This window comes from Anabrus simplex, chromosome 1, assembly GCF_040414725.1.
Source record: "Anabrus simplex isolate iqAnaSimp1 chromosome 1, ASM4041472v1, whole genome shotgun sequence".
Taxonomy (NCBI): Eukaryota; Metazoa; Arthropoda; class Insecta; order Orthoptera; family Tettigoniidae; genus Anabrus; species Anabrus simplex.
The window spans coordinates 1148507707-1148522609 of record NC_090265.1 but is presented as its reverse complement, the minus strand read 5'-3'; the positions used below and the strand labels follow the sequence as shown (position 1 = coordinate 1148522609).

The following is a 14903-nucleotide window of genomic DNA, read 5'->3' as shown; positions in this document are numbered from 1 at the left end:
GATAATATAATAGTACTTCTCTTGTGGGTTTGTCGAGTTGATAAAGTCGAGCGGCGGCGTAGACGCCTGTGGGGCGAAGTTCCGTAAGGATGTCATCTGCTGGAATTGCTGGGTCAATATCGTGGGCAATGAAAGTATAGTACATTATTGGGGGGGGGGGGGGGGCGACTTCCTCTTGGTGTCTGGCCAATTTTGCTTTTTTGGGTCGGCTGGGCGCGTAATTAGAGGTGTGGCGCCACCCGGCCGAAGAAAAATGTTTGGGGATGTTTTTAGGGCTATTCAGTCCACTTTCAGAGTTTGGAGACGTGATCCGATCTCCCTCCACTTGTAGAGATGGGACTGCCCCTATCCGTCCCACCACCCAAGACGCAAGGCTAGTGCATACCGTGGAGGCCACTGCATAGGCTATTTGAAGCCACCAGCAGTGCCAATGCACTATCAGAGCTATGTCTCATTTCCAAAAATAGATGCCTGCCTGGCCATCAAATGATATAGATGTTGATTCCCATAGGGAACCTAAAATATTTGTCCTGAATGAGTAAATTTATAATACCAATATAATGGTCCGTTATTGAACATTATAAATTTTCCAGCTAACTCATTCTTGGTTGCCTGCGTTTCGCCCTTGTGTGCTAAGTTAGGCTCATCAGTTGGGACTTAGCAAACCACCCAAGACGCAAGGCTAGTGCATACCGTGGAGGCTTAACTTTAAAAACTTAAACAAGTTATTTCATTCCTCTCCTCAAAAGAGGAGGGGCGGGCCATCAGCTCAACGGAGGAGCTCTTAGGCCGTAGAGAGGAAAAATGGAAGAGAGAGAAACAAGAAACTAGTGGGCGTGTGTCGTACACACCGGAAAAGGAAGAAAGTTAAAGAAGCTGGCGTAAGGGCACCGGCACAACAATGCGGAATCCAGGGCGAAACCCGCAAAGCACCCCGCGAAGGCAAACCCCTACGAACAGCAGGTAAAATGGGGACTATTGACTTTATTGAAAACGGAGGTATCTCAGGCGCGCGTTACAGAGAATGACATTTATTTACAGACATGTGCATAAGAGTATTACAGATACGGTGTGGGGAGAAATCGGGTGTAAGGTGGGGTGTAGTATTGAGAGAAAAGGTAGGAAAGGGAGGTGGTAATGTTGGTAAGGGAGGTGGCAAGAAGGCGGAGGAGGTCCAGGGTCGGGAGGGGTGGGAGGAAGAAGTGAGGTTGCGGAGCGGGTAAGGGGACCTCTGGTGGGGGCGGCGGGGCGGACGGTGGGCGAGGAGCGGAACGAGCGGGGCGGGGCGGGGAGCGAGAAGGCTCCACTCGATACGTTCATCCGCGAAATCGGACATCGGTGGTGATGAGGCGGTCGACGTCGGCTGGTGAGGAGACTTGGAGACGAACCATGAAGGTCGGGCCGCTGGAGTTATAGATGCGAAGCGCTCGACGGGCTGGAACGCCGGCGAAGGTCAGATCAGCCAGGATGTCACGCTCGGTGAGTGCTGGGTCCAGGCCACGGATGACACAACTCGCTGATGAAGGGCAGTCTGGAGCGGGGACGGAGGAGTCTACAGTGCTGGGGGAGAGGGGCGGAGCTGCGGCAGTGGCATCAGTGAATTGAACAGGAGGCGGCTGTGAGTGGGCAGGGAGGGAGGGAACGGGGGCAGACATGATAGAAGAGGGGTGACAGGACGAAACAGTGCAGGTGGAAGTACGCGGAGCAGAATGGACAGAAGTGGTGACGGTAGTGGTGGTGGTGGTAGTAGTAGTGAAGGTGGGGGTGGAGTGTGTAACGATGGGAGGTATGGTAGGAGAGATGGGGAAGTCAGGAATGGAAAGCATTTGCTGGAGAAGATGCTCTGGAGTAGCGACTGCAGTGTAGTCGGCATCATAGAGTCTTATGCCATGTTCAATGATTGATGGTTATGAATTTCATGTTTTTGGTCCGTATTGAACAAGACATGGACATCCTCGTATTAGCAAACAAGGGCCCTTTACTGAACATAATGGAAAATTACTACATACACCTAGACCAATACTTTAATACCAGTCACAATCTCAATGAAATCTCAGAGAAACCCAACATACTCTTCGATCTATTTATCACTTTCCTCAGAAACAATAATGCAGCCAACCTAAACTCAATCCTAAATTTAATCAAAGGTACTTTTCCAAGACATTTACACTTTCTCCCGCACCCTTCAGCCCCACCTTAAGCCCTCTTCCTAAGCCATATTTCATTTCAATACAAGAACTTACTGATTTCCATGATTATGATTTTTACAACACCCCATTTATACTTTATTCTTTGTTAAAAACCTCTTAGTATGTATATTCCTTGTATTATTAACTATTACCATAACATCTCATTTCACTTGTTATTCTTTAAAATAATATTGTCTTAGGATTTCGCCACAAATGATCTTTGCTCCAATACGGCTGATGATGACCCCTAGATGGGTCGAAACTAGTACCGTATAATTTTGTAATTTTGTGAATATATTGTATTGAAAAGGTGGAAACATTTACGTTATTATTATTATTACTTATGTTCAATGATGCCGAGCAGTGGTCCTGGAAAGCGGAAGAAGGCGACGACATCCGGAGAAGGTTGTCCGGAGAGGCCATCCTGGAGGCGAAGAACTGCGTCCACATGCGTTCCAGTGCGGCGAATTTCATCGCCCTTGATGAGGCAAGAGTACATGGTGGAGAGGGGAGGCGACAGCCAACGAGGCGTCTGCCCGTTTGATTGTTCTTGGGCCGACTGAGCAGAGACGAGCGCCACCCAGCCGAAAAAATGGCGTGGAGAGTTGTCACCGAAGCCCTGTGGATGTGACGTGTGTATGACTGTGGAGGCCAAGGACCAAGGGGGATGTTTTCATTCCCCTCCCCGAAGGGGAGGGGCGGGCCACCTAGAAGGTTACGCCTTCTCTCTGGCCAGGAGATTTGGCGGGGTTTGGGGATTTGATGGGGTTTGTAGTTAAGAGGGAAGTAGCTTTTGGATTTGGAGATGTGAAGGAGTTTGGCCTCTTGGCTAAGTGTGCAGTATCTGCTCTTGTGCTTTTTATTAGGTAAGATACAATGGTGTTACATATTTACATTTAGAGATACATTGGTTATACATAGATACAATGGCGATTTTCATGTGGTTTACAATTTTGGTATTATACTAGGGGTTACAATTTTAGTATATGTGATTTGGGATTAGGTTTGACTGTGGGTAAGGTGGGATGACCATGGTTGGGAGCATGTGTGAGGTTAGGAGGTGGAGAGTGGTGGTACAGTTGTGAAGAGACAGGATGAGGTAGTGGAGGAGATCCAGTGAGGGTATGGGCGGCTGGTAGGGGCTAGAGTGGGGGAGAGGTGGGAGAGCTTGATGATATGGTGGAATTTGTGTAGGGGGTGGCCGGGGGCGGGGATGCATAGTGGCTGATGGTTGGCGGGTGGATGGGGGTGGTGAAAAGGAGGGTTCCACTCGGTGATATTCTCCGTAGATTTGTGCTCCGTTGTTGATGAGTTGTTGTACATCTCGTTCTGATGGTAATTGCAGGCGGACCATATAGGTAGGGCCGTGGATGTTTCGGATCCTTATGGCCTTCTTCACTGGGATGCCTGCAGTGCGGAGTTCCTGAATGATGGCTCTTGTAGGGATGTCCGGGTTGATGCCTCGCAGTACACAGCTGTGGATGGACATGGAAGATGGTGGCTGCTCGGTCGGCGTTGCTCGGTCGGTGTAGTACTCTTGTTCGGATGGTGTAACCTGGTCAGCGGTATAGTCCTGCAGAGTTATGTCGGACGTTGTTTGCTGTGGACTGGGGGGTTGGTAGATGGGAGGGGGGGGGGGGAGGGTCGATGTCATGACCGGGAAGGAGTGGCAAGGTGTGCTGGTGGTGGTTATGGTTGTGGCAAGGGTGCTAGTAGTGGTTATGATGGTTGTGGTAGTGGTTGTGATAGGGAGGGAAAGTGGCATTGGTTTAGTCTTTATTGGAGGCTCGTGGAGGATGGGAATTAGTTCAGGTTTGGCTTGCAGTTGATCTATGATGTTCTGTGGCGGAGTTATTACTACGTAGTTGTAGTTCCGAAGGTTGACTCCCTGTAGTATTAGGCGGTGCACTTCTTGGTCGGTCCTGACTTGTAGTAGGAGGTGCTCTGAAGGTCTCTTCGTTCGGCCATCTATTACTCGAAAGGATTTTACAAATTGAGCATATTGTGATTTAAGTGTTTGCTGAATTTCAGTCTCTGGGATAGAGAGATCTACCCAGGGGAGGAGTACGTAGGGCATGGTATTGGGGAGGCGACTGCCAACTAGGCGTCTGCCTATTTGTGCTTTTTTGAGCTCGGCTGGGCTGCGATTAGAGATGTGGGCCACCCGGCCGAGAAAAAAAGATTGGGATGAGTGATTTGCGCACTACGGAGATCGGAGAGGTGCATAGGCTATTTGAAGCCACCAGCAGTGCCAATGCACTATGAGAGCTATGTCTCATTTCCAAAAATAGATGTCTGCCTGGCCATCAAATGATATAGATGTTGATTCCCATAGGGAACCTAAAATATTTGTCCTGAATGAGTAAATTTATAATACTAATATAATGGTCCATTATTGGACATTATAAATTTTCCAGCTAACTCATTCTTGGTTGCCTGCGTTTCGCCCTCGTGTGCTAAGTTAGGCTCATCAGTTGGAACTTAGCACACCACCCAAGACGCAAGGCTAGTGCATACCGTGGAGGCTATCTATCTATCTATCAAATGCTTTCATTCCCCACCCTGAAGGGGTGGGGCGGGCCACCTAGAGGGTGTCGCCCTCTCTCTCTGGCCAAGAGATGCGGGCAAGTTGGGGAGATGTGACGGAAGAAGGAGGTGGATAAAGGATGTGAATGTGTAGGAGATGGCGAGGTGCTTTATTAAATCAAGGGATTTACAATAGGAAGTACAGAAAATTTTTGACAGTGGTGTTACAGATTTACAATTTCGTTTGTGGCATGTTACAAAGATTATGCACTGCATTATAAACATGTAGGGAAGCATGGTGGGGTAAAGAAATAATGCAAAGGCTGTGGGACTAGTGAGGGGTGTGTGAGAGGGGTGAATGAATGGGCTAGGTTGTGGAAGATACAAGAGAAATGATGCAGTGAAGTGAGTAAGATATGGAGGGGGTTTGATAGGGCTGGTGGTGGGGGAGAGAGATCGGGTGGAGGCGGGTAAAAACGGATGTGTGGACTCGATGGAAGGACAGGTGGCTCTGGCTGGGGACGGCGACGAGGTGTGGGAGGTCGGGTGGAAGTTTGGGGAGAAGAACGAGAGGGTTCAATCTGATGAAGGTGGCCGTGGAGATGAATTCCATTGTCGATGAGGTGTTGGGCAGTGTCCGGAGTCGGTAGATGAAGTCGAACAAGGCACGTAGGTCCTGAGGCATTGAAGATCCGGGTTGCTCGGCGCACTGGTGTTCCGGTCTGGCGAAGGGCTTGGACGATGGTATCCATGGATAAGAGCGGGTCCACTCCTATTCAATTCCATCCTAGCCCTCTCATCTAAAACTTGTCAATCATTGCACTCTCCTCCGAATATTTAATCCTTACACACATCTCCGATCATTATCTACTATCCGCACACACCCACTAATTCCATACATCTAATTACCCACCTCCCTCTTTTCTCACATCTTCTCAACCCCATCATCTCTCCTGGCCAGAGAGAGGGCGTTACCCTCTAGGTGGCCCACCCCACCCCTTCAGGGTGGGGAATGAAAGCATAGTTAGATAGATAGCCTCCACGGTATGCACTAGCCTTGCGTCTTGGGTGGTGTGCTAAGTCCCAACTGATGAGCCTAACTTAGCACACGAGGGCGAAACGCAGGCAACCAAGAATGAGTTAGCTGGAAAATTTATAATGTCCAATAACGGACCATTATATTGGTATTATTATTATTATTCTAAAGGACATTCCGGATAAGACCTTCCAGGATGCCTTCCAGGCATGGAAACACCGCCCCCAGAAGTGTATCGACGCAAGAGGGTGCTATTTTGAAGATTTTTGATTATTTGTACGAATATATTCAATAAATGATTTTTTATGAATTTGGTCACATTATTTATGGAACGCACCTTGTACGTTTTAACAGTCTTAATCCACCCTAGCTATTCAAAGGTTCTTCTCACACATTCTACTGAAATAACTATCATCATCATCATTGTACAGTTCCAGTTTCCTGGATATTGTTAATGAGCCTCTTCCACTCCTTCCTGTCCATATACAACATGTCATGGAGAACATCAACTGTCCATCCTCTGGTAACTAGATCAACCTTGATCATGTCCATCCATTGGGTTTTAGGTCTTCCTGCAGGTCTTTTCCCCTCCATCTGTCTTTTCAAATTTATTCTGGCTGTTCTAGTAGGCTCCATCCTCATCACATGCCCGTACCACCGTAGTCTGAACGTGTCGATTCGGTCTAATAGGGATGTTTTTATTCCGGCTTCTTTCCTCACCTCTTCATTTCTTAACTTGTCCATCTTGGTCTTCTGGATGGCGGATTTAAGGAATTTCATCTCTGATGCTTGCAGTCTTGATGAATCTCTTTTTGTGAGGGTGCACGCTTCGATACCATAGGTCAATATTGGTATGAAATAGCTGTTAAACATCATCAGTTTGGCCGGTTTTGGAATTATGTCATCCCATAAAAGTGTTCTTACTTGTTGATAGAATTCTGATCCCTTTTGCACTCTGTTTGTTACTTCCTTTCTGACCAAATTATCACCGGAGATTACACTTCCAAGGTAAGGAAAACTATCCACACACTCTAGCTGGTGGTCTCCTAGTTTTACACTTGCTGGATGCCCTTCTCTGTTGACTGCCATCACCACTGTCTTGGTCTCGCTATATAATTATATAACTGTATGGTGTTCAGCTAATTTCTAATATTACTGCTGTTATTTATTCTCCCAATAGCCTATTACATGTTTTCATTCCATATTTTACACATCTATATAAATAAAGTTGTAGGGGGTCTGCTGTCTGTAATTTTGTTTGTTTAGCCAATTTTTCAGATATTTATCTCTTTTAGGTCAACTCAAGTCCGTATCAGTGGTTTTTATTTTTCATGTCCGTTTGTCAGTTTGTTCCATCATCATGGCAAAACAGCTGGATAGATCTAAACCAAACTTTATATTTAGAGTATACTCATCCCAGGGAAGGTTTCTGATATGCATTAGATTTAAGAATCTAATGAATAGATGGGGGTTTATAGGTAAATCAGAACAGTTTTCTTCCATATTATTGATTTTCTGTTAAGTCTGTGGATTATATGTGAAACGTCCCATCATTACAAACAACTGTTATGTACATAATTTCACTTACCCTTCAAATGACAGAGAAAACTGCTATTTTCTGCATGTCTCATGCTGTACATTGAGTGACCAACAGACTGACAATGAACCTACAGGTTACCATGGCAACGTCTCTGACTGGTTGCCAGCAAGGAAGTGACGTATTGCCATTTTCGCCATCATTCCTGTAAACTCGTGGTTGTTCCTTGGGTAGAAATCGAAAGAGACGTCAATCGGCCATTTTGTGCGATACTGGCAGAATAACGTTGGAGGTTACAATCATCCTCGAATAGCACTAAGGAGCATTGTTAATATTTGAACAGTACACTGTAAGGTGTTTTCTGGCATTTGCTATAATTTTTACTGTATTTTCCTTCTCCTTCTGTTTCCTGCTTTAATTTCTTGCCTCTGCCTTGCCTTTTTAATCTTATGTAATAACACCTGTACAGTAATTTTCAGTGAAATCTGTATACAAGGTAGAATACTGTAGCGAAGCATGGGTACATTTGCTAGTAATTTATAAGAAGACTCCATAAATAAAAATATCTGAATCAGAATCATTGCCACAGACAGGATGACCAAGGAAATCTATATATATAAAAGCAAGTCAGTCTGGAGCGATGTATATATAAATATATAAAAATTAAAATAGACGTGACTTAATGAGACACTTTTTGAAATCTCAGAAATTTGAAACTTGGTACTGGAGAAGCTGATGATCCCAGGATCCCTTGAAAAATCAAAAATTCTCAAAATTCCCTGAAGGGGGCACGCTGGGGGGCTTCAAATTTTGGGCTCATCATAAGAATGCAGTCGCATAATTTATCCAAAGTGACAACCTATAGGTTTCGTGGGCTAAAACATTTTTCAGGAATTTCCTAATTTTTATGCCCCTTCCCCCCAAATCAAGATGGCGGCACAATCTGCCAGGCGAGCTAGAAAATTGAAATTTGATGAAATTATAGCTTTTAGCCTCTAACGGACGGAAAAATTCAAAGTTGTTCAAATTTTTCACTTTTTACCCCCAAAGTTATCAAAATATGGAGGCAATTTTAATGACTGTGCAGATATTTCGTTTGAAGTATTTGTTGGCTGAACAGTAAGCTGTATCACAAAATGGATGGCACAATCTTTTTCAATTTGGAGTGATTTACAACTTTGGTCCTATGACTTTTTGTCGTATCTCTATCCCTCATACATTAAATTGGGCTTTATTTCTGGATTGTACTTAAATTTTGCACTTTGTACACGTATAATTGATGGTTTGAATCACATATAGGAAAGATAGAATCATCAAATTCTACATGAATATTAGCCCACCCAGTAGCCATATGTGAGCCAAATTCAGTGTTTGGAGCTATCACATAAGTATCTGAAAAGTAATTCAATGTGTGAAAAGCTTACACCAATTTCACCTTATTCAATGTTTCTAAAACAATATTACCTTTAAATAGATGAGATACTTGAACATATCATAGGAACAGCCATTTAGATCGCTAAATGAGGCCAGAGGTGTCTTATCATACAATCAATTTTTCGATATGATGTACCGTTTAGCAACAGTTATTCTGTAAATGAAGGTGAACATCCATATACCCCCATATGTCAATTTATATTTATTCATTGAAGTTGATTTTTAGCAATCTACAAAGGGTGTGTCTGCCATTGTAGTTAATACTTTTTAAATCGATAGTGATTGTCAGCAGGAGTGTGTCTGTTATTGTAATCAATATTTCAAATATAGTTGGTGCATTATTGGACATTATGAATTTTCCAGCTAACTCATTCCTGGTTGCCAGCATTTTGCCCCAGTGTGCTAAGTTGGGCTCATCAGTTGGCAAGTAGCACACCTATCAAGACACATGGCTAGTACATACCGTGCATACTCATTCGGAACAAATATTTCAGGTTCCCTATGGGAATCAATATCTTTATCATCAGTACACCCCACATCGACTTTAACTGGCAGTAAGAATGGGGTCCTCCTCCAACTTCTGTGCACCATTGTAATGAATAATTCCCTTCTCAATTTGACTAGCAGAAGGCAAGGGAGCATGCAATTATTTTCAAAACTCCTTTACCCGATTCTGTTTGTCAGAAGGCAAGGGTGCCTCCCATTATAAACAAATTTACCCATCTAAAATGTGACTGACGTTAGGTACAGTGGCCTGCTATTATAATGGAAGCTCACCAACTCGGTGTGATTGGCAGTAAGCTGACTGGCATAAGAAAATGCGCCTGCCATTATAATGATAACAATACAACTCAATTTTGACTGTCAGTAGGGAAGGTGTCTGCAAATATAATAAAAATTCCTCAAATGTGTTCTATCTGAAAGTAGGAAATGGGGCCTGCTATTGTAACGAAAACTCTCCAAATCGATTGTGGCCACGCAGTAGGCAATGGGGCCTGCCATTAAATGAAAATTACCAACTCCTTTGTGAATCGCAGTAGACAAGTGGACCTGACGTTATCATCGCAACTCCGCAAGTCGCACTTTACATTGGAAACGCCTGTGGACTTCCCAATGCTGTTTCTCGGATAATGCCAAGAGACATGGAATTTAAAAAAAATTATTCACTTCATGTACAGTAATTTACTTTGATATCCGTATACAATGCAGAGTACCGTAGTGAAGCACATGTACATTTGATAGTTTAATATAATAGCAGGATGAATTCTACTGAGATACAGGAAAAATCAAGACTGAGTCACATTACTATTCATTTTGTACAGAAGTTCTATTGTCAAATCTTTAGTTTTAGGCTGGGATCCTTGATGGTTTTAGTGTATTAATTGGAACAGCTTAGCATCTATGAAATGAGTAATGAAGAATTTCTGTCTACAAAAGATCTGTCAACTTAATTATTGCACTATCAGATTACTAAACTCAATAATGCCTTAAAAGATTCTGACATGAAAACATCTTATAATTTGGTCTGCTGCTAGGAGTGCAGGCCAGAAAAGTTGGTGTAGTTAAATATGGTAGGAGTTTGAAGCCTTTGTATGACAGAAAGTTACCAGTGGATGTTATTCATTTAGGTATCAATATGTGGGGCATATCCTCCATTACATAACTAGCGTGTGAGGTGGGAGAGGTTTTGTGCTTGGTGGGGAGACATGCTGATAGCTGGAGTACAATTTTGGTGCACAGTCAACTTCGAGAAGGTGCTGAGATTACCTGCACTGTCCGATTTAGATGCAATAAATGGCATTTGTTTACTAATAAACCCATTTCCTTGGACAAATACTGATATTTAATCAAAAGTTTTAGTGTGAGTGTTGTGAGCATGTAAATAAATTTTAGTGGAAAATTAGTGTAACATTTTGTTACAATAGCCAATTCATCCATGTCAAGACCAAGAAACTAAGCTAAACGGATAACAGTGGATCAAGAACCCATGAATAATCCACTAGAGTGGGCCCGATTGGATCAGACAGTGCACGGAATGCCAGAAACCAAGTGCAGTCAAATCCGGTTATAACAACTCCAATGGGACCGTCAATTAACGGTCATTATAGGTGATAGTTGCACAAACTGGTTTTTATTTCTTGTTCTTAAAAGTGTCATATCTTTAAGTTTTAGGCTGCACAGTTAAATGATTAATTAAAAGAATAAATTTATAACTTCAAAAAACACAAGTGAAATAAGTACTCTATTTACAATACAGTAGGCTATTTGTGGAGTAGGACCGTCCGACTCATTGGCTGAATGGTCAGCGTTGAGGCCTTGACTATTTAACAGACAGACTGATTTGAAATCTATAATCTACTGAAAACAAGAGTTTGAAAGTAAGCTTTACATTGTTGTCAGCAATCCCCAAACTCTTGACGAACAAAAATCAACATTGGACATTATAGTTGATACATTTCTCAGAAAATGTGATAAAAATACAGTATGCCATTTTTATACAATATCACATTATAAGCGATGTCGTACTAAGCAATTTTTAAAAATACAGTGTTTACATAGAATATGGATGGGACCGTTCGATTTTGCCGTTATATCCAATACATCGTTAAGAGGTAAGAACTTATTATATTAATAAAAACCACCTTTCCAATACATGACAATCCTTTATAATTAGGATAAAACCATTAATAGATATTATAATTAGGACATGTTTTGCTCATGCTTAGTGAACATCATCAGCTAGAAATAACTTAATCCAAGGTAGATCAGGGCCCTGATCCCGGTATATATAACACCTCTACGATCGTATTCGTACAATACATGTAGCAGCAAGTCAGTGACCATCAAACCTCCGTAAACAACTAAGGGACTAATCACCCCTCAACCAACACATGGGTAAGTGCCTTCTATTATTATTTCCCTACAGTAGTACGGCCTTTAAATTCCAGCAACTGACACATATAATTTTCTTCTTTCTCTTCTTTTTTACAGGACACACCCGATTTATGTTTTTCAGCTACGAGATCAGTAGTTCTCCATTTGAAGCCCAATAATAATACACTATCTATACATAATAATAATAATAATAATAATAATAATAATAATAATAATAATAATAATAATAATGTTTGAAATACAATGCGAGAGAGTCTCATAAGGTTTTTTACGCCGATCCAGGCGACGTTTTATCCATCTGTGTAGTTCATTTTTGAACCAATACATGTGATTTCAACACACTTCATCACATTTAATCTATGAAACAAGATCATAATTCATTACAAGAGCTCACTCCTAATGTGAAAAATGTTTTTAATTACAAGCAGTCTAATGCCATTGAGCGAAGATTTTTATGATCATCGATTTATACGAACAATCACTCACAGCATATTATTGTAACATCTTCATGTCGTTCATTCCACTAACATTTTAAGCAATTTTAATGGTCACTATTTGTTTCAATAGACATAATACAATCTTACTGATTATTTTTAAACTGTTAAAATTCATGTTTCGCACCCTCAGAACAAGACTGTCGTGACTCCCAAAAGTTGAATTTTGAGTTACGAACACATTAAAAACTGATATTTTGTCCTCCATCGAACAGTAAAACTGTTGTAACTGTAAGTCATACCATACCATTCAAAACACGCAAACAACAGTTTTTAGGTTTTGTGAATTTGTAGAGGTTTATACTGATAAACTGTCGTAACTCTATTACGACAGTCTTCCTGTAGAACATTTTGCAGAGGTACCTACTGACAAATTGTCGTAAGTCGTCGTGTGTGCGGCACATTAATATTGTCTGTACAGTATTGACAGTGTTATGCTTTCTATAGAAAGACAGTATTATACCAAGGCACTGGCAAGTTGCGATTTTGTAGCGAGTAAAATTCCACAATGTCCTAATTATAATATTCTATTAATGGTTTTATCCTAAACATAAAGGATTGTCATGTATTGGAAAGGTGGTTTTTATTAATAAATAACTTCTTATTCTGAAATCCAATATGGTTTTATAATGAGATTCATAACTTGTAATGTTAAAAGAGATGTTGCAATAAAAGGTTTCGACTGTACATGGTGGTCACCCTTCTACTGCTTACATATGATCCTATGGTGAAACCAAAAAAGAGCTATTTGCTAATACTGTGAAGCAAAAGATATACAGGGAACATCAGAAAGTGGCATGCAGAGAAGTCAGTGCCAGCGACTACCGCCGTTACAATTGATTGACCTGAATTGACTATGGATGTGAATAACCTTAGAGCTTAAATTATATTTCATGCTTTTTGTATCATTGCCTCATACTAAATAAACTACTCAGGATAGTCATCTTGCCCGAATTACCAGCTATGTTGGAAGTATAGGTTAATCTGTAATTTGTTGGAAATAAATCTGCTTAATTTATAATTTGTCTTGAAGACTAATAACTACTGTATATAATAAATGTGTGCTTTGAAAAGCTAGCTCTTGTTTGAAGTGATCACACAAAAATGCCTGCAGCCATGTCAGTGACACAGCTTACCTATTTTTTTTTTTTTTTTCACGTGGATGCTGGAGAAAAATATTTTGCCTGGTACTACAACTTGGGTGGATAAAGAAAGGAAAAAAAAGAATGAGACACTGTATCTCTTCACAGAAATCTGAAATTTGGACTTGGTCTTACTCCAATTATTTGTAAGAGAGAGGAAACAAAAAGCCTGATCTTGAGAACTCTTAGATCTGGAAGAAAAAAACTCAGACATTACCTTTGCCCCGGCTTGTGTTGCAGAACGTGTGAGGGCAGTGCAGAGCATAGCGGGATCAACAACACCATCACCAGGGCAATACAGAGAGCCATGGATAACATTCTCATCAAGTAGGGGAAACACCTTTTTGGTTTCTTCTGGAGTCAAGATAGAAGAATCCACTCCAAAACTTCGCCCTACAGTTGCAAGCCTGCGGTACTCATCCAAACGCTCCTGTATAGACAAAACATAATAAATGAAATGCTGTTCAAAAAAGAAATCAAGAGCAGTTCTTCCCTTTTTATATGACATTTTAGAGATAAGCATATAAACATGTCTGTATATCGAAGTTGTGAATAATATATTGCTCAGGAATTCAACTGCAATATAATAACCGAGGATCCTGTAGCTGCTTGGTTTTAGATTGAAAAAAAATATATATACACACATATTCATCATAGGCTATATGTAATTACTTACTCCTCCTGTATTTGTCCTGTGGTCCTAGTCTTTTACCACCTGAAATCATTTTTATCATTTTGCATCTTCCCTTTTCCTGTCTTTACCCAGATTTCTCCTTATCCCACCCTTCCCACATCGAGAATGAAGATCTGCCAAGAATGTTGCTCAGTAAGTGTCAATACCTGCAATCTTATAAATTGGAAAATTGGAAATTTATTACTTCATCTTTCAAGTAATGAATGTATTTGGAGATAATGCCTGTTTACTCTTTACAGACACCAGCATTTTCACTCTCAACATATGCATCCATTACTAACTATAATGCAAAGCCCTTGGTTGAGCTTGAAATTTGGATTTTTAAATGCACCACCTGGATATGTCATTGGAACATTTGGAACTCACAAAGTAGAAGGTTCATGGGTAGATGAAATAAATTACAAGGAAATTTTGAGTTTGTTGGATTATGAGTGAAAACGTATGCCCTTCATTTCCGCGATGCATCATCTACACAGAAACATAAGGGAGTACGAACGCTCGCACTATTAGTGGCTTATTATTCCAGGATTATTTAAATTGTCTTTTTGATAATAAGGATTTGTTTGTGGATCAGTATTTCATATGGTCTAGCCAACACGTTCCCTGAACACGTGGTAAAAGTACCGCTTCCTTTGCTGCTTCATCCCCAAGTTCATTTCCCACAATCCCAACGTGGCTTGGGAGCTATGTGAAAGTGATTCAGGTGCCAGCATCACATAGGTGGGAAACAGGTGTCTGCAGACTGCAGAGAACTTAACGAGTTGGTACACATGGGAAAGTGGTCACTAATAAACACAACACTGAAAAATCACTAATAATGTTATGTGTCCACCTTGTCAATACTAAAAAAAAACTATGTAATCCATATTAATTAATCTGTTGTACATGTTTCGAGAATCACATTCATTCTCTTCACCAGCGACCAAACGTTCACTAAATAATCTGCGGACTTCATA

The 14903-nt window shown here is 41.4% G+C and overlaps 1 protein-coding gene across 5 annotated transcripts in view; it reads right to left on the bottom strand.

Annotated features, from left to right (window-relative positions):
* Sardh (Sarcosine dehydrogenase) overlaps positions 1-14903 on the bottom strand; it is a 282041-nt gene that overhangs the window by 156538 nt on the left and 110600 nt on the right. For all 5 annotated transcript variants that reach the window (XM_067137412.2, XM_067137411.2, XM_067137413.2 and 2 more), the window contains one exon: positions 13471-13683. In XM_067137412.2, coding sequence (XP_066993513.2) covers positions 13471-13683 — 213 coding nt within the window. The remainder of the gene's footprint in view (positions 1-13470; positions 13684-14903) is intronic.